At 38.4% G+C, this 26801-nt stretch overlaps 1 protein-coding gene across 2 annotated transcripts in view; it reads right to left on the reverse strand.

The window, feature by feature from the left end:
• Nucleotides 1–2370: 2370 nt before the first annotated feature.
• Nucleotides 2371–26801, reverse strand: part of ARMC3 (armadillo repeat containing 3) — a 64726-nt gene continuing 40295 nt past the window's right edge. The window contains exons 12-20 of one of the 2 annotated variants that reach the window (XM_033511532.1): nt 23399–23648; nt 22109–22245; nt 18615–18783; nt 17644–17744; nt 13501–13569; nt 8013–8216; nt 5448–5610; nt 3836–3961; nt 2371–2508 (exon numbers count right to left, since the gene is read on the reverse strand). In XM_033511532.1, coding sequence (XP_033367423.1) covers nt 2398–2508; nt 3836–3961; nt 5448–5610; nt 8013–8216; nt 13501–13569; nt 17644–17744; nt 18615–18783; nt 22109–22245; nt 23399–23648 — 1330 coding nt within the window. In that variant the 3' untranslated portion in view covers nt 2371–2397. Of the gene's footprint in view, nt 2509–3716; nt 3962–5447; nt 5611–8012; nt 8217–13500; nt 13570–17643; nt 17745–18614; nt 18784–22108; nt 22246–23398; nt 23649–26801 lie in introns of those variants that run through there. The other variant, XM_015619363.2, reaches the window with a different exon arrangement.

Genomic DNA, 26801 nt, shown 5'->3' on the forward strand with positions numbered 1-26801 from the left:
TCAGGATCCACACTTAATCAGCACTAGAAATTTCCTGAAGGAAAAGTTCATTTCGATTTCATGTGCATATGAGTGCATGGTTTGAGGGAGTGATGTCCTGCCAATGCTTTAGTTTAGAAGGAACTATTTGGAATGTCCCAAATCTATAAATTACACTGTAGTTGTTCCCTGCTAGCATTAAGATAAAACAAGTGCAAGTTAACCTCTGTGCTCCTACTGCTCAGGGATCAAGGGCAATAGAAGAGAAGTTGCTGTTGCTGCCTGCAATCTGTACTGCCTCTGCACCTGCTGGGGGAAAAGAGTCCACTTCTGCAGCAAGGTGTTTACCAGAAGCACCCCTCAGAAACAGGTGTCAGCCAAAAACTCATCTGCAGAGCCTGGAATTATTCCCTTAGTCATATTGGTCCCAGATACACAGAACAAGCAAAAGCAGAGGTTTGCAGGGCCAAAGCATTAGACTCTCTCATACCAAAACTTCCACTGAAACTTGAAATCCTATTGATACCACCATCAGTTTGATCTGCTGCTTTACTGACTCACATTCATCAGACAGGTAGGAACCATACCTGACCTTTTATCAACACAGTTCAGATTTGTATTTCTTGATACGTAGATGTTATATTATATATTGTTCTATATAATAATGTTAATATTATATATATTAATATATGCTATGTATTAAGCATTGTGCTTTTCAATGCCAAATCAAAACCAAAATTCTTTTCAATGAGTAGTGGGGGCAGCAGGGTGTGCATGTGTGGTGTCTCACTTGCAGATGCCTTGGAAGAGACCATGCAGGAAGCTGAGCAGGGCACTTAATCATTTCTGCAGAGTCTAAGTTGGGCAGTTCCCATGAACAGGAGGAAAGAGTCTTCACGCCAGCTTCTCTCAGAAGCACAGACACCACAGTGAGGATGACTTGGAGGTGCCTCATTCAAATCAGGATCTTCAGTCCCCATCACTGTCCTGGGATAACCATCTACATACCCCCTCTTTTAAGAAGCTGAGCACTTCTCATTTGGTTTTCATTCTGCAGAGCTGCTGGCCACGAGGCCCATTTTTGTGTCATTACCTGGTGATTACAGCTGTGGAGGAATGAACCTTGTCTCAGTTCTTACCTTTGCTTAAGACAGCTTTTCACCTTGCAGGAGAACACCTAATTATGAGGATCTTGTCCTAGGTAGGGCACAGTTTCTACATTTTACAATAGAAGTTTACATGTCTAGGCAGTAAAATACAAGAATGTTTCTGGAAGTAGGTACTGGAGACCCACACTACTTTTTCCCAAAGGAAAGGCCTGATTGCTACTCCCAAATATTAAGCTGAAGAGGTTGCTCGACTTTTCTGTTTCTGTAGTCTATTAATCCTGCATTCTTTTCTACATGACAGCAGATCTTCAAAAAGGGATGCAGATTGCTTAGTGGCCAGAACAGATCCTGAAATGAGGTAGCTGCAGACTGTTTTGTTCGTGCCTAGGAAGGCATCAAGCCTGACTCCTTCTGTGTGACTGATCTGCCCAGTGAACTATTATGTAAAAGGAAATATGAGCCCTTCCCCATCTGCTCCTTAAATGATGGTAGGCAATCAATTCCCTCAGGCACAGCCCAAGCCAAATGGTGTGTGCTGGGCACATCCTGGGAATATTCACCCAGCTGAGCCCTGTAGAAATGTTTAAACATTTTGTTTTCTGATTCAGTTCTGGAATGAGCGTGAGCTGAGCTGCTCTTATCAAGGGTGGGGGAATTCTTCACCTGGCCATGGACACAACTACAGGTCCCCGATTAACATCAAATAAAAAAGTGTGGCATCTCTTGACTTAGTTGACAAATAAAGTGTAGTTTTCAAAGTAACAATTTTAGATTGAAGTGTTTATATTCTACCTAGATCTTAATTCTGACATCAAAGTGCATTACAATTTTGAAGTGAGAGAACTCGAGAGAGTAAAAAGTTCAAAACTGTGAAAGACATAAAACATTTTTGGATCCTACATTTCTGGATCAGAAAATTCTGAATTCTACAATGCAGGGTATAGTATTTAGTTTTATTTGTTCAGATAATTTTGGATAGGTTTATGTAAACTTTTATGTCTACAAATTTCACAGTTTTTATTTTGAAAAACTGCATTTTGTCTATTTTTTTTTCATATAGATTTATAGATTCATATAGAAACAACAGAAATTGCTTTCTTTTCAAGACCTCCTCAAACACAGTAAGTCATACTTTAACATTATGGTTCCAATACAAAATAATGAAATTCCAATGTAATAAAACTATACAAAATGATAGCTAGCAGGAAATTAATTCCTATTTTACTTCAATTTACTGGACTTTCAAAGTTGTGGGTTTCTATACCCAATCATACCTGCCAGTGAGAGCATATGACTTTCCATCAGTCTCCTACCTGCTACATAGCAATGATAAGAAACACATCCTCACCCTTCTCTCAGTTCTGCCAGCACATCCTGCATTTTGTTTCCAGATTTCTTTTTCATTCTGATGTCTAGAGGACTGTTGAACATAAGACAAAAAAAAAAATAAATATGAACATGAAGCCATATAAGAAATTTGCAACACAAAGATAAAATGTTCCCCTAAGGGCTACCAGGAAATCATGCTGCATGTCAGAGGAGGAAAGAGAGGGAGTGGTGGGATCATGCTCATGAGCAGTAATGAATACAACAGATACAAACCTCTTCCTCAACCCAAAGCAGTCAAGGCAAGTGACTGTGCTTATACAAACATTAAAACTAAAAGAACACAGACCCCAAATTTTTTAATCACATTTTTGGTAGGCAGGAAGTAAATGCTGTATTGTAGGTGTTCTGGTCTTCTGAAATTCACTTCTGTACAACGTTGCCTGCACTGGCCTAACTGCTGCACAGTACATTCTCTCTGTTTTCCACAGTAAACTCAATTGATAGTGGTGCTTTTTGAAATACTCCAGTACATTCCTGACAGTTTCACCAGGAAGTGTTTACCAGAGTGTTCTAGCGAGTATTTTACCTCTCTTAAAAGCACTGCCACTCTTCAGCAACGGCACGTTACCCAAGGCTGCAAGAAATACAAATTCCCTGTCTAAATCCGCTGCCTTCTTGGAGTCCATTTTATCTTCAAGTCAAAAATAAAGAACTTAAACACATCACAAGCACTAATTTGTCAATCATCTGTATTTCCTGTGCCTGGACAAACAGTATTTACTTTAATCCAGAGTATCCTAATATATGTAAATATTAACTCTGCCAAGTTCTAAGAAATATAAATGGGATTTTTTTTTCTACAGAGGCTGAAAGTATACTGTTCTTGTAGTTCTAGTTCTCAGTTCTTGGGTTATTTCACACAAAAATTGTCCAGTTGCTTTTAGGTGTCATTTCATCAGATGTCACATTTTCTTGCTTTATGGACATCGAATTCCTATAAATGTGCATGGGATTTGAAGGAAAATTATAGAAAAAAAAAAAGAATATGTTGTATTGGAATTTAACCTATTTAATAACCATTGTAATGTTAGCACACACCAGATATTACTGATTACCAAATTTTAATCTGTATTTTTGCAATATAGTCTTAAAATAGTACAAAAAAATTAACAAAGTTTCTAAGCACTGAAGCTAGATACCAAAACTACATTTAATTAAACTTTTAAGACAACAAACCAGATACACTTCTTTTTCATAGCTGGATATGAACCCCCTCATGTTTCATAAATACAGCACTGCAAACATACTGAAAATATTTATTTTGGTGAAAGTCATCAAGATGATTAAATACGTTTGTATTGATCAGCCTTTGCACTTCCTTGTTTTAGCAAACAGCCTGGTTCAAACATTAGATCTACAATATAGTCTTGAGGAGGAAGAAGCAGCCCTTTAGGAGAGTGTTCAACCAATTTAACTTCATTCCAGGCTCTGTTATACTTGCCACGAACTAAACTACAGCCAATGCCAATTCTGTCTGCTATCACCTAAAAAATAAAGAAAAAAATTAATCACAGTTCATTCATGCAGCTTCTGTAATATACAGCAAGGCCCAGTGATGCTTAAAAACAAAACAAAAACCTACAAGGCCTAGAGCTTTCTTGAAGCAGACTTCATAAATTTCTCAAGTGTTCCAAACTTCGAACATTTATTGTTGGTTTTGCATAAAAAGTATAGGCTTTAAAACATTATTTCTTGCATATTCTATTCACAGCATGAAAAACATTCATTTGAACTCTTTTAAAATACTGATAGATTTGTTTATCAGCCAGTCCTTCAGATCTCAAATTAAGTGCAACACCCACAGTACTCAGAAAAGGGTTTTTTCCTACTTGGAAGACTTAACTTCTGAATAATATTTTGAAGTCTATTCAAGCAATGAGGTATAGGCACACTGCACACATGTAGCTAGTATGAAATATTAAGTGTAAAAATGTAACATTTTTATCAGTGTAAGTTTAGAACTGTTGCTTCACTCCAAAGCACACTCCTTGCTTTTCAGCCCTGGAAATGTGGGAAGCAATGAAATGCGAGGCAAGTGTCTGCTAGATGAAACACCTGCCTCTCCTCTGGGCTGCACTATCACAGACAGACCTATAATGGTTTCCAGCTACCAAACTGCTTTTTCAACACACATCTGCTGCGAAGGAATAAAATCCTGGAAGATTTTTAACTTGTTACAAATGGACATGGATATCCATTGCTTAGAGTGGCTTTAAGAGAGATGACCTGTCCCTACAAAAGTTTCATAGGACAGTGGAGCATAATTAATTCATGCCCTCAGAATGTCATAAAATAAGTTGGAAACTTTCTCTCCCTATGGATACCATAAATTTTGGGTCATACTTTTTCTGCTGTGTACTCTTTCCTTCCTGCTTAATGTGCTAGGTCCTTGTTTCTCCATTTCTTTCCATTCAAGAAAGAAAAAAAATCCAGCCAAGGAAAAAGGACAGGAGAGGATGCACCATATATCTTCATATGTAGAAGGAAGAAATAGAACTTCCAAGTTTCTTTTAGAACAGAAAGAAACCCAGTTTATTTCTAAGAAGTTAGAACATAGAAGCTGTTATATACTATGACAGAATACTGGATAGATACCAAATAAAAATTGTCCCAACAAGTTTACATTTGCAGCATGGAAAAAGAAGGAAGCTGCATAATTCAATATTTTACAGTTTACAGAAAATGTAAAATGTTTTGACTCCAAATCAAATAGTTTGGCTTTTTGCCATTTATCAAATATTCTGCTGATATCACTTAAGACAATTTAATGACAACAAGAATGTTTACAGAAGGAAGCGATGCTGGCTTTCATTCACTGGGAAATCAACTTTGCTGTTGAAAAATTATGAAACTGTATACAAGAAATTTTACATGGATATAAATACTGTATTATACTGATGCAAATATACTTTCTATTATCCATTTAGGAACATTTAAGAATGTTATGCTGCAAAATAAATTATAACGTACCTTGAAAAGTAAGGCTCTGTGATAGAACGTCCCTCTTTTGATTTTCCCGATAGGCACAACGTTGCTTTTCAGTTCAAATTCTATTTTACTCATGTCGAGTTCCCAGAAGAAGTTATGTAGTTGCTCTCTTCCAACAGAGCCACCCATCTTGTCTGCAACAAACCTGTTCCAAATGCATACCAGGATCAATTACATCTATAATTCCTTCTGTGTTTATTGCAAAAATGCAGCACAATGAAATGTATAGAAGCAAGAAGTGAATGACCTTTAAGACTGCAATACTTTTTCTATGTCTGCCTAATTAATTTTTTTAATTCAGTAACTGGTATTTTAAATATGCTTACTGATAAATACAGATAACCTTAACTCAGGTCAATCATATTTGTCATAAACCTAAACCAAGGTGCAAAAGCAAAGATTCTGGAGAGGTGTAGTATAGGCACAAAGTCCTCAGAAAAAGTCATCAATAGCAGTGTAATTACTGAGGAAGTAATTACAGAAGCTGATGTTCATGTTTACAGGTGACAGATTAGTTGAGTTACATATTATAGTCCCCAGATCTATCATTTGTTTGAAATAGCAATAAAGGCATGAGAAGATGTATGACAAAAATAAAGCCATAGGTAATGATCCCAACATAGTAAAGTAGCTGAATTCATTAAAGGTACTTATCTTCTACATGTGCTTTCTTATACTGAAGCCAGTATTTTGGGGGTGAGCTGTATTTGTCCATTAGAACACATGGCTCAGAAACAGCAACAAATCAGAATTTGCTGTCAGTGTAAGCTCTGCAAAAAGCATTTCTTCTGGGGGACCGTGCACACACACAGGACCAAGCTGTGGTTTGTAAGTCTCCCAGTACACACACACACACACACACACCCCTTCATCTCTCCTGTGCAGGATCACTCTGTGCAAAGACCTTTGTTCCCCTTAGTGTGTCAGCCACAAGCACAAATGTTATTGAGATCTCTCACTCTGGACAAGATGTTGCAGAGCTGACAGGAAAATCACAAGGCATTGCTTCAGACAGGGAGCTAAAACCTGCATCCCCTCCTCTGCAGAAGCAGTGAATGTGTTCCTCTGCCCAGCATAAGCAAGGCAACCTCCAAGGCCTCATTTTTCAAAATTTAGAGTTGAGGTTGCAATAGCATGGGCATAGGCACAGGGAGCTATCACCAAGTCTGTCAGACAGGGTATCTTGAAGCTGGTAATGACAAAGTGGGGCTTAAGGCAGTCCCTTGTGCTGTGTGTGCCCATGGCCAGCCCTCATTAAAGAGAGCAGTGCTGTCTCAGCCAGCTTGCTCACCACCACACAAAGGTGCTGTGTTTGTTCCACAGGAGACATCCAGCATTACTGATGTCCCCTCATCCAGCCTGACCCCCACCCCAATGAGCACAAGAGGAACTCCAGCCAGGCTGCCAAGCTGCTGAGGGATGCTGCAGCTGCCTTCTCCCCCAGTCCCTATTCAACACATGCTATTCAGGCAGCTGCCTGAAATGGAACACAGACAGAAAAATCCCCACAGAAAACATTCTACTTAAATTTCCCATGATTTCACTGGGTTGTGTGTCTGCAATTATTTCACTGTGTGTTAGAAGAGCAGGTTTAAAAGAGAATTTTATGCATTCCACCTTGAGGAAGGCATCATGATTTATACACAGTTGGATAGTTAAGCATGAATATCTGTCCTGTCAAATTCTGCAATCAATGGAAAATTCATTCCTCATATCACATTAGATGACTTCATTAAAAATGAGAGTTAGTAAAAGTAACAAATTTTTTGTGAGAGTAAGTGGGATCTGACACCAAACTCTCCAGATACAGGAGGCAGCCTGGAAACTGCTAAGATACAAAGGTTAAACTATGGAGAAGATGAAAACAGAAACGCTGCTTGATTGGTGCCCAGGCTGAGTAGTCAGTGTAACTAATGAATCACACGTTGATACCAACAGTCTGTACATGCACTATTAAAATATTCTAGCACTATCAAATCATCAGGATATTAATTGCAAGAGCACTTAAAAGCTATGTTAGAAGACTTGTCTTACGCTTTTAGCTCTATAGAATACAAAACACAGAGTTTCTGTCCCAAGGGGTTCCAAAACCAAATAGGCAGGAAAGATGGTAGGAGAAAGAACAGACATGATACATCTTGCAGCCATCTAGACTATTAGATTTGGGTTCTAACGATGCTTTTAGGCTTTGCAAAACCTGGGTCTCTGGGGCTCCTTCATGATGTAGATGCTGATGTGTTCACTGGAAAGAATCAGTACAGATGTATAAATGTGAAAAAGAACCTGAAATTGTCTATAAGAATATTTTTTAAATGAGAAATTGATACTCTTTTGTTGCAAGTGATACTTTATTTTAAAATACATTAAATTAATTGAAGCAAAATTAGAAACAATAAGCTTAAAATCTAAATATGTCAACATTCTGGGTCAAAGCTGATCTGGATTCTACTTAAACATGGGAAAATAACTATTTTGAAATAGTTGACCTTGGGTAAGAAAACAGTTATTTTAACGATTCACCTTATGGAAACAAGATTTGGTACTCACTGTGCAAGAGCCACAACCTGTTCCCGAGTAGTAGTTAGTGGTAGAATTGTTTTGGAAGCATCATTAATGTAATCCATTAAAATGAAGTCAGGTGGAGGTAGCCAATGGGAATTTTCTGGATTTATTTCCTCCTGGACTGTATGTGTAACTGCAACTTCAGTAACTTCTTTTGGTTTTTCCTCCTCTTTTTTCCCCTTCCCTTTTCTTACACAGAAAAAAAAAAAAATGATACACTTATCTAGAATACTATAATCTCTAAAGTTCAAATTCAAATACATTAGTTCTCCAACAGGACATTTGACAAATTGACTAGGGAGAGGTGGAAGGTAGAAGACATCTTTTTTCTTGATAACAAATATCCAAAGTCTACAAAGCTGTAGAGAACACTTGTGGAACATGTCCTCAGGAGGTGGTAAGGAACAAATGCCACTAGCTCCATATTAACATCGTTGTCAATTCTCATTTTATTTTTAGTTTATGGCTCTGATATACCTTTCCCACGTATGGATTATATAGACAAGAAGACACTTAATTACCTACTATATACATAAAGGACATATTTTTAGTTATGGTTTAGTTCTGTATGGATATGAACTAAAACTCACAAACTTCAGTGAGTTTTTACTTGATTAAAACCTGGTCTTCAAATAAAGGGAAAAAATGGTATCAAAAGCACAGCTGAAATCTTGGCAGGACATTCCAAAAGACAGCCTCTGCACTTGCAAGTTCAGGTACTTCAAGCATTTTGCAAACTACAGCATGGCTTGTCAGAGAAAGATTTTGCAACAAGTCTGTGTTTTTTCTGACTCTTTTTCATTGCACATGCTTCATATTTTACTAATGCTCAGGATCTGAAAAATGACTATGATCCTAAACAGGCATCTTAAGCACCCAGCAGAAGTATAAATTAAATTACTTCTCTGCTCAAATTAAATACTGTGCATCTCCCAAGTTATGCAGCAACTATAAAATCAGTATCTTACCAGAAGTATTATTAAGGGCTATACATTCAGACAATTTAGGACCTTTCATTTGTGGGAACACATGAAACTGGTGTTTTGTAAGCATTATGGCTTTTTTTCAGCATAGATCCTGAATATTTTTACTGTGAAATACAACAAAATTTCTTTCCTTCATTTAACAGTTCTGGCTTATTTTTTAAAATCTGTAATACTTCTGATGATCTTGGAAGGAAAAAGAAAAAAAGAAATAAAGGACCACTAGAGTACACGGCTCCAGGACACACTATCATTATTGCATGCTCTTCAAATTATTCTTAAAATTTATACTATGAATAGCACTCTTAAGATGGAAGGCACTGAACAAAGCAAAAGGGCATACACCATTATCAGTCGTTCAATTCAAGCAATTTGTCTTCAGAATACTTTGCAAACTTTTCTTTAACCTATTGAGATTTACCATATTCACAAAAAGCCCTTTTCATAGGTGTCACAAAGCACATTATTTTAGAAGGATAACCAATTAAGATTTAATCTTAAAATTATAGAAAATTCACCAACCTCTTAAATAAACTGTTCTGGTTATTAATTACACTTACACTTCGAAAAAAAGCAGACAAACAGTTTTCTTTATCTAGTTTGACTTATCTAACTATAGTCAGAGAACCTTATAATGCTAGATTAAATGGCTATCTACTCATCCATTTATCCATTTATACGTTATGGTTAAAAATACCATGTTTAAAAATATCCTGAATTATTCCTAACTCTCTGGTGTCCAGTTTAGAAGGTTTTCAAAAGAACAACATCTATAAATGTTATAATTCTTGTTTCTTCACCATTTGCCTTTTTTCCCCTTCTTCCTTTCTGTACTCTCAGTACTTTCTTTTCTCCATGAGATGTGCACCATTAAATTACGGTGCTATAGGAGAATTTGTTTCCTATTCCTATCTATTCATATTACTCTAGAATCACACTTACTATCCTCCTTTCCAATTTTCAGGAACAAAACACCTGAGAGAGATGGGTTTGAACCGTGATTTGTTTGGGTTTTTTGCTGCTGCTTATTTCTCTCTGGTATGACTATGTTCTGTTCCTTGGTGGAATAGCTGATTTAAAGTTGTCTTTTGTCTCTACCTTACTCCTCAACTCTTCATCATATCTGTCCAATCCTTCTCTCATAAGGAACTGTAGAGCTGCTGTCTTACAGCTCAGTGCTATAAAATAACTGGTAACCACTACGGGAGACTTCTACTGTCTTTTTTCCTGCCCTCTTTTTTTAATCCCCATTTTCTTGCCAGTGGGAATTGTGACATCAGAAAAAAAATCACTCTCATTTCTCAGAGCTGTCTTCGAGTAGTGAGACTACTTGCTGTGAAAGCAGAGGAATATTGCAAAGGAGAGCTCATGGCACTTTAATAGTCTCCAAGCTGTTTCTGATTCTTTGCAACTTTAGTATAAGTCCAACGGGTCACCAGAGCATCAGCCAGAGGAAGAAGGCAGCCAATACAATATTCTACCATCAAAAAGCATCCATGATGCCTGTTTTCTTTCCCATTTTGCATAGTTTAAATGCCCTGGTTCTCTTCTGAAAAGGAACAACTGAGCATTGGGAAGTATTTCCTTAAATGCAGTACTGAAACATGGGATGGAATAACTACACATTTATTAGTCTACATTGAATACAATATTTTAGCCTAGTCAATGTGTATATCAGATATGAAACTGCCTGATTAAAAATGTTGCTGTCAATGAAAATATATGTCAAACTACCAACCAGGCACTTCCTCACATCTAATTCAAACATTTCCAGCAGACAATTACAGCTGCCCTTTCTCTTGCCTTTCAACTATGGTTTATACAAAGTATAAACTTTTTCAAAACAATGGCTTTAAACAGTGTTCAGTAGTACTTTGCAAAATAATGATGAACAGAAACATATGATCAAAGGAAAAAAATATGTAGGAAAAAGTCTAAGCATGTTTGAGACTTGGAATCAGCTACTGACCTTCAAGTAACTCCCATATATCTCACAAATTAATAATAATAATGATGTATGAATTATGGATTCAAAATGAATGACAATGGGGTTATAAATCATACAACTCGATCATGACATTCAAAAGCAATTATTTCACACTTGAAGAAAGGAGTCCTTGTACCCCTGCAAGGTTTACTATAGGAAATTGAGGCAGGGTATTTGTTTTTTCCTAAAGAAATTTTTTTTGCTTTTCAAAAGAGTTATTGCAAACAGAGCAGTTATTTACACTGTAATTGACATAAATTACATTAAAAAGCAACTATCCAAGTGTATCCTCATCACACACTGTAATAAACAAATATATTATCTTGTAAGAACAGGTCTCCCAGCTCCTGAGACTATACAAAATGGCCTATGACTAGGGCATCTTCCAAGGTGAAGGAACTCTCCACTGGTGCAGAGAAAACATAACTGGCGCTCAGTATCTCCCTTGCCTCTGCTCTCTTTGAGTAAACTGGCATGGGCACAGTGGGTCATGAGCAGGACATGCAGGGCAGCAGGAGGACCTGCAAGGGAGCAGAAGCTGGGACAGGCCTCCTAAGGCACTCAGGCTGCTGTATCTACTCTGGTGCATCCTGAAACAGGAACCTTCCACAATGCAATTCATACTATCCATTTCAGGTATCTACTATAAAATAATTTAAACTGAATTTCAGAAGTGTTTGCAGTCCAAATAACTAGTCAAATGGGAATGTCTGCCTTGTAAGTCAGTAACTTTTGGACAGACTAGTCTGACAGTTTCAGGGTCCTGATTTAAGTCAAAACCTCAAACATTCACAGTCAGTAGCTATTATCTGTCAATAATTTGCATGTCTGTTCTAAATAAGTTAATATAATTCAAACATATTCAAATATAACTCAAAGTATAATACTTCAAGCCTTTTCCCCTAGTGCTGCTTTTGCTAAGTGAACACCGTTGTCCAGGTAACTTCTGTTTTTCCTCTATCGGAGATACCACTGAACTATTGAGATCAAAAGCAGGTTTCATTTTTGTCTTGATTTTCTTACTGCACATTTCATTTCTCAAGTTCAGATAAAAAACATACACAGAAATATAGAAGCAGTGTCAGAAATCAGCCATTATGTCTGTCAATAAAACACCTGTACAGACAGTAGGGCATCACGGTTCATGACTGAGCTCCAGCATAAAAATTGGAAACACAGTACATCAGCTCCTACAACAGACATACCATTCCTCTTTTTTCCCCAAGCCTGCATTTTGTAATGTTTGTCACTGACTAGAACTCACAGCCCTTAGCCATTGCCAAAGGTTCTTTTACCATAAAGGAAGGAAAATTAGGGACCCAGGACTGGGACCCACAGAAACCAGTATGATAAATGGTCAGCTCACTGAGGTGGCTAAGAGAAAAGCCAAGGAGAGTTGCAGGTTGTATCACATTCCTATCAAGGTTTAGAGACCATTCCATTGGTGGCAAGGAGACTATTTGAACTGCTTTTGGATTCCCCTGGAATCAGGCATGTACATCTGCCTTCTCCAGAAGGTACTGCTGTGGTCATGATTAGGCTGCTGTTTTACAGGAAGGACAGCTGGGAGACCATGGCCCAGTTTCCTTCCACAGGAACAAATGACAGGTTAAGTATTTTATTTTAGACAAAGACTAGAAGCCTGGTCTTGGCAAGAGTAAGGAGAATTAACAGCTCAAGTTAAAAGCCTTGTTCATTACACCCCATTAGTAATCAGCTACAACAAACTACAAAGAGACTGCTAACCCCCAAATATCTTGTGATCAGCTATCTGCAGGTGTCAATAAACCTGGGGAAAAACAAACATTTTCTTTACTGCTTTTACTGCAAAAATAAATTAAAAGCTGACAATAAAATCATTACCAAAAACTTCACAATACAAATCCTCTTTCTGTAAAAGAAGGAAATTAATTTTCCACTACAAGAGTAGAGGATCTATTTGGTATGAAGAGGCAGACTGCAGCACTGTAGCTAGTGTATCATATGGATCAGGACATGCACTGTAAGAGTGAAGCATTTTTAGGCTAGTTGTCTAAAAATCAGGACAGCTCTGAGCACACCCTTCTCAGCTTTTAGTTATCTGTCAACCGCACTGGAAGAGATTTAATCAGAAATAAGGAGGCATGTAGGCAGTGTAGGAACATTTCATGGGTTTAGGTTCTAAACTGAGAAAGAATTTCTACTGTAATTTTCCTGTGTCTTGGTTGTCAAGTTGTAAAATAACAGTATTTCACTGCTTCCAAGGGATAATGAAGGAAAAAAAGAGCAAATAAGTGTGAACTGTTCAAATAGAGCATGAGAAGAGAGAACAAATGATTACTAAGAAAGACAAAGGAATATTACTGCAAATAGGAGGTGAAAGAAAGACTCCAAAAATATATTTAACATTCTGTTTAGGTATTTGTACTCCATTCAGAAACTGTCGCTGTTTTCAGTCAGACTTCTATTTCTAGTGTTAGAGCAATAACAGAACATTGACAACTAATAAATCTGGGAACCATACCTTGCTTTTTCTTTGCTGCTTGCTCCTGAAGCAGACGATGATTCATCTTGTACATTCTCTACTACAACACTGAAATAGAATAAGATATTTTTGCATGTTATTTGCAGAGTTAGTAGTGCATGTGAAGCTATGAAAATGGAATTTGGATTTTAAAAGACAATAAATATACTCATATGTGGTATTTAATTGAAAGAAATAACATAACTACTAATAAGCCAGACATTAATTCAGGGATCAAAAATGAAGTATGGAATCACAGAATAACAGAATATGCTGAGCTGAAAGGGACCCATCAAGATCGTCATATCCAGATCCTGGCTTTGCACAGCACCATCCCCAAGAGTCATGTCATATGCCTGAGAGCACTGTCCAAATCCTTCTTGAACTCTGTCACGCTTGGTGCTTGAGCACTTCCCTGAGAAGCTGTTCCAGTGCTCAGCCACCCTCAGGGGGAAGAATGTTTTCCAAATATCCAACCTAAACCTCCTCTGACACAGCCTCAGGCCATTCCCTCGAGTCCCAACTCTGGTCACAAGAGTGAAGAGATCAGTGTTTTACCCTCTTATTCCTCTCATGAGGAAGTTGTAGATTGCCATGAGGTCTCCCCTCAGTCTGTTTTTTTCAGGCTGAACAGATGAACTGACCTCAGCCACTCCTCACATGGCTTCCCCTAAAGGCCCTTCACTATCCTCATGGCCCCTGTTAAATGCTGTCTAATAGTTTAATATTTTCTTACATTGTGGTACCCAGAACAACCCCCAGCACTCGAGGTGAGGCTGTCCCACAGCAGAGCAGAGCAGGACCATTCCCTCCCTTGCCCAGCTGTGCCTGATGCCCCCCAGGACAGGCTTGGCCCTCTTGGCTGCCAGGGCATTGCTGGCTCATGTGCAACTTGCCACTGACCAGGTCCCTTTCCATGGCACTGCTCTACAGCTTCTTATTCTCCAGTCTGTCTGTACATCCAGGGTTGCCCCATCCCAGGCACAGAATCTGACACTTTCTCTTATTGAGTTTCATGCAGTTAGTGATTGCCCAGCCCTCTGACTTGTTGAGGTGTCTCTGCAGGGCCTTTCTGCTTTTGAGGGAGTGAACAGCTCCTGCCAATTTTGTATCATCTGCAAAATTGCTGAGTGTCCCTTCCAAGGGGGTCCAAGTCATTTATGAAGATGTTGAAGGGCCAAGGATGGAGCCCTATGGAACCCCACTAGTGACAGGTCCCCAGTCTGAGGTCACCCCATTCACTGTCACCCTTTGTGCCCAAGCCGTGAGCCAGCTGCTCACCCATCACATGATGTGTTTATCCAGCTGTGAGCTGGACATTTTGTGCAGAAGGACACCATGAGAGACATGAAACACATTTACTGAAACACAAAAATCTCATTGTATCAGCTGGCTCCCCTTGATAAACCCCATGGGTTACTTTGTTACAAAAGGAATTCAGGTTTGATGAGCAGGACTTTCCTCTCATGAAGCCATGCTGACTGTGACCAATGACTGCAATGTCTTTCAGATGTTTTTCAATACCTCCTACAATAACCTCCTCCTTAAGTTTACTAGGTACTGGTGAAGTGAAATTAACAGGCCTGTAGTTTCTGAGATCCTCCTTCATGCACTGCTTGAAAATCAGGACATTCACCAGCTTCCACTCAGCTGGGACTTCTCTGTATTCCCAAGACTGCTTAAATATCATCTAGAGAGGTTCTGCAATGACATCATCCAGCTCTTTGAGATTCCCGAATGAATCCCACCAGGCCCTATAGATTTGTAAGGATCCAGCTGGAGCAGCAGATCCTGCACAGTTTCAAGTTTGTCTGGGAACTGATCATTCTCACAGTCATGGTCCTCCAGCTCAGGGTACCCTTGACCCATCCTCATGTTGAAGACAGAGGCAAAGAATGTGTTAAACACCTCTGCCTTGTCTCTGTCCCTGTTTGTGAGGAGACCATCTTCATCCTGTGATGGGACAACGCTGTTTTTACATTGCCAGTTGCCATTGGTATAATTGAAAAAACTCTTTATATTGTTCCCCACAGCTCTGGCTGGCTTCAACTCCAGCTGAGCTTTGGCCACACAAATTTTCTCCCTACAGTGGCCAGCAGTGGCTCTGTGTTTTTCTCATGTCACCTGATCTTGCTTCCACTGGGCATATACTTTCCTTTTTTGCCTTATTTCTAAGAGAAGATTCCTGTTCTGCCACGGTGGCCATCTGCCTCACCTGCTTCACTTCTCATATTTGGGAACTGCCTGCTCCTGTGCCCTTAGGAGGTGATGTTTAAAGAGTGACCAACACTGACAGATGCCAGCACCTGCAAAAACATGTTCCCAGAGGATCTTACTCACTATTCCTTGAGGAGTCTGAGGTCTGCTTTCCTCAGGTCCAGAGCTGAGGTTTTTCCTTCTGTTAACAGAGATTTTAAACTTGATTGCTTCACTGTGGCCAAGATGGCCACCAATCTCCACTTGCTCACAAGATCCACCCTGTTGACAAGGAGTAGATCAAGGTGGGCATTTTTCCAAGCCTATTCCATAAAGTTGTCATTCAGGTTTTTAGGAATATTCTGGCCTGGGTTCTACTAGGTGTGTGATGCTCCCAGTTAATTTCTGACAAGTTGAAGTCTACCATAAGGACAAGGGCAGTTGACTTGAAAGAGTCCCTTAGTTCCTCAAAGAATTATTTTTTCTTTCCTTTTAGCATTGTCCTGGCCAGGAGGTCTATAGGGGACTCCCATGATGGCATCTGCATTATTTGTTTGTCCCTTGATTCTTACCCAGAGGCTCTCAACTGTGCCATTGCCAGCTGTGAGCTCCACACATTCTACCCCTTCTGTTCCATAGAGTGCCACCCCTCCACCTCTCCTGCCCTGCCTGTCCCTCCTGAAGAGCCTGGAACCATCCCACAGGGCACTCCTGTCACAGGATCCATCCCACCAGGTTTCACTTATGCCAGCAATGTCAAATCTCTGGGACTGGGCCAAAGCCTGGATTCCCATTGTTTGTCCCTCATGAGGGTGCATTAGTGTAGAAACATTTCAGGTGTGGTACACTGTAGCCAGCACCTCCTGAGGCAGATTGAGGGATCCCATTAGCGCTCCTTTCCTCAGGTTTTGACATCCCATCCCATCACTCGTCACTGGTCAGCCTGGCTTTGTCCCTTTTCCCCTTCCAGGCTGGTTTAAAGCTCTGCCAATGAACCCTGCCAGTTCCTGTGCCACAGCTTTTTTCCTTCTGAGATCAGTGAATGCCCAATGGTGAATGCAAAAGTAACTGGGGAGTAAGGCTGCTGCCAATGTGCAAAAGCAAGAATCTGTATGAAAGTCAAAGAATGAAGACCTGATAGTTAAGGACAGCTCTAGGGATCAACAAAGAGCATGGAAGTCTATTTGTCATAGATATTCCCAGACATCTTTATGTTATCATATACAAGCTTAAAAGGGAAGCTAATGATACTGTAACCCAAATATGTGATGTGTTGGCAGAGAAGAAATTTTTGGACTTGCAAAGTATTGGTAAAATGATCTTTGATCTGTGAGACTGTTTATAGGAAATGGCTCCCAGTTAAACAAGCCAAATACCAACTTCCTGCGTTCAAATCTAAGAAGATTTGTTAGGCTGGCTTCAACTTAAACTGAGAAGAAATGGACACAGGTTCTTTATCAAGCCTAAAAGCTTAATGCTTGGCTTTGTCCCACCCCTTGGAATGATGTGCTTACAATTCCGTGCATTTGGCTGTATAAGAGGACCATCAAATCATAGGTTTTTTTGGTCAAATGTTGACGTTCAGCTCAGATGACATAATTATTACAGCAGTTGACAAGCTTTGTTGTAACTAATAAAACATTGATTGTCCCATCATCATGAATCAGAGTGTTAAATGAATGAATCTTCAAGGCTAAAATAAATAAAGCAACTCAATTGAATAATCTATTTTCCAAATTATTATTTTATAAAATACAAATGTTTTGCTTCCTAGGGCATAAAAGCACTTTGCTGGGAAGAAAATAGATGTCTATGTGTGTGTAGATAGACAGACAGACAGTCAGACAGAGAGATAGATAAATAGAATGAAGTTTGTACTGGAAACAGTGAAAACCATTAAAAAGATGAGCTATTACAACAAATGCTGGTAGATCTAATATGACTCACCTTTCTTGGGGTTTAGCATTAATGAAGATTATTGCCCGACGGTCAGTAAGCTCTTGCTTGCTTAGTTCTTCCAAAGACAAAAATTTCTCTCCATGTTTTATCTGCAAGAAAATTAGCATAAAATGTAAGGTGTTCTGTTCAGTTAAAGATGCAGAGAAAAAATATATTTTAAAGGTACCTAAACAGTAATTTAAAATTCCTAATCTTAAACCAAAGACTGTGTAACAGCTTATAAAGCCAGTCAAAATACCTGAAATTATTTTCTTACTAGTTTACATTTTCTTCATCAAATTTTCTTAGAAAAGATTGTTTATAAATATTTTAGTTCGTAATTATTGGTTTGAAGCATTCCAAATAGTTCCAGAATAAGGAAATGTTCCTGCCTCTGAAGGCTTTACAACACAGGATGGAATTTTCAAAAGCAACCAAGTGCTTTAAGAGCAGGTATTTCACTGATTGTCAGTAAGACTGGTATTTCTAATTCATCTGGGTATTTTGAAAAGTTCTCCTTGTATTTAAATTGACCACAGCACTAATAAGTGATACTGGAGTCAGTCCTTATATACAAACACTTCTTTTGTGAGAGAAAGGGTTATGACCAGGGTGAAAATATGAATTCTTTGCTTCTTTATGTAAAAATAAACAAACAAAATATCCAAAGGTCATAGTCAAGTTAGCATTAAGTATAGTGCAGGGAAAGAGACCAGAAAAACTAAAGTTTGATAAAGAATCTGGAAAGGTCTGAAGTTCAGATAGGATTGGGAAGATCACAACTAGGGAATATTATTACAATGATTTCATCCATTAAGAAAGACAACCAAAAGAAATCTGTATAACAGCTGTGAAATTTCAGGACAAGAAAACAAAGTATTTGCTGTAGCTAGATTTTGTCTGTTTCTACAGTACTCTTTCTAAATTAAGAGGAAAATTTTACTCTTTCTAAATAGAGTAATTTGTTTAGAATAGCTTACCTGACCACAATCATAGAATCCATTAGTAATGATATTACTTGATGATAAATATCCCATCCGGCTGTACTTTTGGGAAAGATTGTTATCAAGTAGCTTTTCCAGAGCAGCTTCACTAAACTTATTTTTACGCTTTGTTGACTGATTAATTTCTTCTAGGATGTCTAAAGCCCTGATAAATAAAATACAAAAGCTAATTCATCATTAAATACTAATTAAATGTTATTATACATCTCAGAGTTAGTTTTCAGCATTACCAAGGCCAAGATTAACTTCCAAGTGCTGATCCTGTGCCCTCTGGGCCAGCAAGGAGTGGCTGTGCTGCACAGAATTCCTTCTCTAGGGAAGGAAAACATCGTGCAGTGCTCAAAAGCAAAAGCAATTCCTTTAGGTATTAAATGCTACCTAAAGAAATGCAGACAGGATGCCACGACCTTTTATCTAGAAGGATGTTATGCACCATAGAGAACTTTGGAGAAAAAAAGATGTAAAAGGAATAATGATCAGAGCAGACCATATGATACAGTCCAGGCAACCTCTCTCCTTCTCTTTCTCTCTCTTTTCAGCTGCAAGGCAATTTGCAGATCCAGTTGTGCATTATGCAATGTGTGAATCCTTCTGGTCTAGGACTGTTACTGTGTTTGGGGGAGCACAGCTGGCAGATATTTGCTAAACATGAACAAGTGTGGAAAAACAAGGACTTGTATCAACACCACCAGAATAGCAGGATTTTTGCATCATGGAGATAGGAACAAATAGTAATGCAGGGACATGGGGGGACAGGCATTAATTTCCCTAAGCTTTTTCTGGTGCTGAAACCCACAAATTGACAACTTTTGATCTGAAAAACCTTGGGAAAACCTCACTAAGAAAATACAGAAAGCTGTATCAGGAGAATATCGCATGCTGTGTGTGTAAGAGTATATATTCAAATTCCTATCTGTGTATGTGTGACTATGCAGATATTCTTCACATCCCAAGGAATCAATTTTATATATACACAATATATATATATTTCTGTGAAATACACAGGGAACCTAAGCTCTGGACATCTAAATTGTAGACTTCTGAATAGATGAATTCAGATGAATTCCAGAGAACAAGCTTTTCAGGCAAGGCAAATGACATCCATTTCTTACGGAAGAGAGCAGTGGGAGAAGATAGTTCAGGAAGAGCAGTTCAGGCTGTATGTCTACAGCATATTGCAGATAAGCAGCAAGTAACACAGGAAACAATTTGAAAGGGGAAAATGAATAAAGGCTAATGTGTACAGCAGGGTCTAAATCAAATGACATTACAGGCACAATGGCACATTGCCCTCATATGGAGGAAAAATAAGCCAAAACCAGACAAATAAAACAGCTGCACCAAAAATCCCATGAAGAGATGAAAACAAAAAAAAAAAAAAGCCAGGAATCAAACAGAATTGGAAACACTGACACTTCCAACAGAATAGAAAAAGTAAGGGACAAACCTGAAAAATGACAGGCCAAGTAAGACACAACTAATCAGGGACCGAAACAAAAAGAAATGTTTCATATGCTACAAGTCAGAGAGGAAAATGTAGGTCTCTTACTCAGTGTGGAAGGAAAGCTCACAACAGATGGCACAGAAAAGACTGAAGTCTCTGGTGCCTTTTTTTGCTTCAGTTTTCATAGAAAGGTTTCAAGGAGATGCCTGGCAATAATATTAACAAGGAAGTAAAAACTGTAGTCTTAAAATGTATAGGATAAGTTTGAGGAGACAAAGGTTAGCAGTCCCTAAGGACACTTAACTCATACACTCTATGAATTTGCAAAAGCAACATTTGGAACTATTTATAATTGTATTGGAAAATTCTAGGCTAGATGGCTGAAGAGTGGAGAAAGGCAAAGATACTATCTAGTTTTGAAAAACTATGAACAAGGAAATTATAATAGAGATCATTCAGCCAAATTTCAGTGTCTGAAGAACACCCTATCAAATTATTAAACCATCAGCTGGCAAGCAACAGGAGATGAGAAATAGCCATTATGTATTTGTCAAGAATCAATCATGAAAAGTCAGTCTAGTCCTTGCTGAAGAGGCTAATTGACTTAACATATAGGCAGAAGAAGTAGATGTGAGATATGAGCTGAATTTGAGATATATTTTGACTTTTGTAAGTCTTTTCATTTATTCCTACTTGGACACTTATGAGCAAGTCAGGAAAATATGATCTCCATGAAAATAACATGAAGTAGTGCCTGACTACTTGAAAAACTATGCTTAATGTATTATTATCAATAATATGCTGTCAAACTTGAAGCACACATAAATTAGAGTCCTGCTTTGATAATGTCACAAAAAAGGATTAGATTAGAACAGTGCCATATGCAAGATAGAGAAAATAATTACTGAGCTTTATTTGATGGTGCTATGACCTCACCTGAAGAACTTAATCCAGGCTGGGAGATGGTACTTCAAAATGGCATGAAAAATTAGAGAAATTCAGAGATGTGTGATGAAATGATACAAACAAAACTTGTCTAACATTTTTACTTTGTCATGAAAAAGAAACAGAGAGGGACATGAAAAATGAGAAAATTCAGTGAGTTAAATTTCTATAAAAAGTGGTTGTTTTATTGCACTGAATGCAGGACAACATGATTTCTTTTAAGGGCTATTTAAAACTGAGAAACCCGTTCTAAGTGTAAGGATATTCCAGCACTGAAACAGGTTACCTCAGAAAGTTGTGAAACCCTCTCAGGATCAGTAATTTCCCAAGCAAAAATGTGTCAGTGTACCTTATTCAGTCATATGCTAGGATAGATGAATAATATCACCTTGAGGTCTCCTCCTGATCTGAATTTCGGAGAATCTCAGAAATTCCCTCATAGATGGATTTAAAGTATCTGCACAGTCACCAGAGAAGTGCCCAGCAGAGGGAGCAGGGCAATTACATTTATTTTAATTTAACAGTAGCTAAACGAGTTGCCTTGTCTTAGGAGTCCCGTGTCATAATTCTTATAACCTAAACCAGCTTTTGTAATTCAGCTATTAATACATGGAACTGGAGTTCCTAAGAAAGAATAAAACAGAGCCACTTTTCTGTGACACTTCATCATACCTGCAGTAAACCAGAGCATATAAATCTAATCTAGTCTGTATGTAGCAAGTACAATTTACTGTATATTAAACTTAGTCTGAAACCTTTACTTCAGTTTCAAATGTATGGGGCACCGTAGTCCCTAATATTGACTGATGTAAGTTATCTTCAATATAAAGCCTAATTCAGTCACAGAAACAATAAATATTTTATAATTCTAGACAGTACTCTCTACAGGCTTACATTTTGTCAGAAGATCCTGTTCCTTAAAATCAATACCATTTCATCTGTAACATCTGTGGTGCAAAAGTAGTTTAAGAAAGTAGTATCAGAAAGCTTTGTAATTCTGCTATAAATATGTAAAGATTGACTTAAATTGACTTCTGTCATCAAAAAATTTCTTTTGTCTTTTGATACTACTTCTACTCACCCTAGCCTGCATAGTTCAACAGCAGTTAGTTCATCACTTCCACAGACCATAACAGCCCAACAGGCATTTCTTCTGACTTCTTCATCCTTAGAATGCAGCAATTCAACGAGTGGTCCCAGCCCGCCTGCATTTCTTAACTATCAAAAAAAGTGAAAACATTGCCACTTACATATTTCATCTATCCCAGCAAGAACAGCCTGTGAAATTCCCCCAAAACATCCAGGCTTTGTAGAAAAGATACACAGGGCTGAAAAAAAGGTCATTTATGGGGATTCTGTGTTTCTGTGAACTCTGCATAGGCTGGAGCTTTAGAGTGGTACGAGGCAGACATCCCTTCTGGCTCTGCCCTGCTTTTCAGTTATTAGGCTGCGGTGTGGAACCCAAAGAGACTATGCAACCCAAGACTGCCACAGAGAGTTACACAGTTTTTTCTGTGTTCTGGTGCCTCCTAGCAACTAATTTACATCACAATACATTTGAATTGGTATTGTATGTATGACAATCTTATTAACATCCTATTCTCTTGTGTGTTACAGTATCTTTCCTATACATGCTGGAGGAAATATTGCTCATTTGGATTTTCGAAGAGAAAGACATTTTAAGGACACTGAAAGAGGTAGATTAATTATCTATGCCCCTTATTCATGTCCTAATTAATAGCCTTGACCCATGAGAAAACCCCAGTTTATGATACATGAATGCACATAGCATCATTCTTATTTATGAGAAGAAAATACTATGACCAATTCATAAACAGCAAAGAGTTCAACTTGCTGGATGTCACTGATCAAAGGATTAATTATATTTTGAGTTTTGTCTGAAATATATTTACTCCATGCACATCCAGTATCTCATTAATCAAGGTCAGACATTGCCGTTCAGGCCTTGAAAATGGGCAACAGAACACTGAGGGAGAGTAAAGAGGACTGAACTTCTCATCTTCAAAGTTCAGCTGACAGTTGCAGCTGAAAGAAACCTTGATGTTTAATGCACCTAAATATACAGACCAAGATATAGTGCTGGTAAAAGCTCATTGAAGTCACCAAAAAGCTCCAAAGCATTAATTTGGTGCAAGCAAACACAGAAGTGAAAATTCAGGGTAAAGAAAACCCTTTCCAAAGTCTCCTAAAATACTGAGCTAAATTCAGCAGAACAAGTATCACAAAAATAAGTAACTACCTAGAAAGCTCAGGACTTCTAGGTCAGACACAACAGATTCCTAGTTAATATAACCCCCACCTCAGATCTAGAAACATTATCAATAAGCACAGCCTCAAAGAGTAGTTTTACCTCAGTTCGTGCATCAGCATCACAACCAAAGGCAGCCACAGCAAACGCTGCTTTGCTCTGCACTTGGCTGTTGGTTGAGTGCAGAGGCCCCACAAGGGCATTCATGATACCCTGGCTCTGGATATTGACACGGGATGGCTCTTGCAGGGACAGATTTGTTAGCACTGCAATGGCATTGGAAATGGCTCCATCGCTCTGGGCGTTCAAGGTGTTCATTAATGGCTCAATTCCTTCAGCCTCGGCAACAATACTAGCAAGATGAAAAAAGGGAAAAAATTGTTATTTTAGGACCATTTTTTCTTCTCAGTATGATGTTTTTACCAACTAAACGAGTATTACAATTCAAGGTTTACATTTACACAAAGACAGGTACCTGTACATATAAATGTGTGTGTGTGTGATTTCTATGTGACTCACAGTGAGAAGGTTCAAGAGGCACAACCTCAGCAGACAAACCAAGCCACAAACTTCTGGATTCTTTAATTTTAAAAGACATGGATTGTCTCTGAGGTATTGATCAAGTCAATTAAATCCTGCATATTTTCAAAGATGCAGAATTTCTGTATCTTTAGTTCCAGGCAAATGCTTCTGCAGCCTATTACCACCTCTCCCCATAAACATTCTAGCACTTTTAATGAGGATTATAGTGAACAGACTATCCAGATCAACTAATCTATGAACAGCAGATCCAGTTTACATATTCCTTCTGTTACCAGATGACATTGCATCCATGGCTGAAGGGTGCTGCCCCTCAGCAGTGCTGGAACAAATGGTTGTGTGACCAAGTCCTAAGATAGACATAGAAAATAATCTTATTTTGTTGTTATTTCAATATATATTAATGTTATTTCAAATAACATTGGAAGATGGTTGGGATTTTTTTCTAAGGAGAATCTCATAGATTTATGTTGGAGAACAGTCAAGGGAAAAAAAAACAGCTGAGGAAGCATTATTAATGAAACTTTGAGCACAGGACAGCAAAAGGTGTAAGGAGCTGCACTACTAGAGGATGTATAATTTTACTTAAGGCTCATCTGTTTATTAAATAAAAGTTTGCAATATTGTTAGCAATGGGAATGCACATACGGCAAGTTGAATTCTCATTGCAACTGCTTTTTATACCCTCTATTAATATCTTGTCCAGATCAAAACCACAAAAAAACTCTTCAAAAAAAGAGTTTAATATTTTTTATAAGTTTTGCTAAATTTCTCTGAAAACAGTAATAAAAGAGATCTTTATGTGAAAATTTTTTTACCATAACAGTACCTTACCAAAATATTACTAATATTTGGATAACTTTCACAGCTACAAAATAAACCAAGCTAAGAAGTATCACATATAAATCACTATACCACTAAAGACTGTTGGCATTGATAACAAACAAAAAAACCATGATGAACGCTGACAGTCACACCTTTATGCAAAGAGAACAAAAAGTAGAATATATGCCAACCAATAATAAAAAAAATCATTAAAATAATCCCAATACATGGGCAACATGATATAGGTCTTACTGTGAATTCATCTTAGTGCAAGTATCTCTGCACAGTCAGAGAGAAGAAGAAGAAGAAGAAGAAGCTCGTGAACATAGCTGGAATGAATGAGCAGAGCGTAATGGCGTTTGTTACTCTCATCTCTACCTCACGTGCAAGGCAGTGGCTGCTCACAAGCAGTGCTGGAGCATGGATCTAACAGTATCTGGCAGGCAGACAACAGTTACTTATTTGGAAAACCAGGGAAAAAGCAGCAATCCAGGGACTGAAGGTGCAGCATTAAGATACAGGGTCAGTTTGGTATTGCCTAATTATCCCTCCTGGAGACCAGTAGCTTTAGTGCAAACACTTTGGTCTATATTCAGAATTTTCACATGTCGCATACTGCACTCCTCTGTCTTCCTTGAAGTAGCTGGATTTCCCTTTGTGTGTCCTCCTTTCCTTTTCCTCCTTGACCAGATGAAGAAGAGCTGAAAATATTTTATTTTTTGGGTGGCTTTTTTTCTTGTGGTTGTTTTGGGTTTTTTAATTAGGTAAATCCAGTATACTTCTTTGGTTAATATTGTCTTATCTTGCTCATGAAAATTTTATCCAAATTTTCAGCTTCAGGACTGTTGTAACTATCCATGCTGCTGTATGTGAAGAAATTCTGGACATGCTGATTGCACATATAAGAATGAGCTGTACACCACATGTATCACAAGCTTGCTGGAAAACATCACATTAACAACACGTGTAACAATGCCATGAGGTACCTGCTGGCACAGCTGAGGTGAGACTCACCATACACAGCTGCACACAGTGAGGTGTGTCTATGAGCTATCAGATTTACTGCATCATGCAGTGCATACACACACACACTTTACCCAGGAAAGAAAAAAACCAAAACCAAAATCAAGCAGTTTCTCCTTCGCAATGGACACACAGAAATTCCAGGATTTATGGGACAGATTCACTACTCATAAAATGCATCACTGCATCTTACAGGTGTAGTATATCCAATATTTCTGCACTAAGTACAGGACTTACTATTCCTACACTACACCCAAGAATACACATGTTCTCCCACAGGAGCTCCTAGTAAACATATAGTCCCTAACAGATTGGCTGCAGAATGATACACAGCACTGAATGACGTAGCCAATCACATCATAAGCAGATTTACTATAATTTCCATAAAACCAGCAAGTACACAAGCACTTAACAAAAGAGCAAGGTGATGGCTCCTTATGTGTTCAGAGCTGACCTCAGCAAGGTACAGAGCACAGCCAATTTTCTCAAGTGCCACTCAACTTCAAAAGGGTTGAGAACCACTGATTTAGAAGATCATACATATTTATTTCTATCCAGTGTTCTACTTCTGCGCAGACTCGTTTTGAATCCCAGTTTCATGCATATAGTTTAATCAAGTAGCACAATTGAGCACAAGACAAGAAGAATTTGTTTGAAGTGACAATTGCTGGTAACAGGAGTTGAAGGTAACCAATACCTTTGAGAATAAGTTTTTAAGAGGGTATGAACACCTGAGGCCTGTTCTGTGTCCTGGTTACAGAGATGCACATGGAAGGAGGAATGGGGAATCCATAGTTCACATCAATCCTACTCCACAAGCCTCTGAGTACACAGAAATAGCACTGTCACCCTGGGCCACACAACCTGACCTCAGAAGAAAGCTGAGAGAATGAATATGGTTAAGTTTAAGGTGCTGAAATACTACCAACACTAACTATGGAGGTCCTTGCTCCCTTTTATCTTGGGCAGAGACATGCACTGTGCAATTTTTTTTCATTATGGGGCAACGAAAGTCAGAGAATGCTTTTACCAGCTCTGTGTTTGCTTAATGCAGAGGAGCACTAGACTCTCCCTGCCTCCAGAACACTCTCCTTCAGACATATCCTACTGAGACTGT

The sequence above is a fragment of the Parus major genome, chromosome 2 (genome assembly GCF_001522545.3).
Source record: "Parus major isolate Abel chromosome 2, Parus_major1.1, whole genome shotgun sequence".
Taxonomy (NCBI): Eukaryota; Metazoa; Chordata; class Aves; order Passeriformes; family Paridae; genus Parus; species Parus major.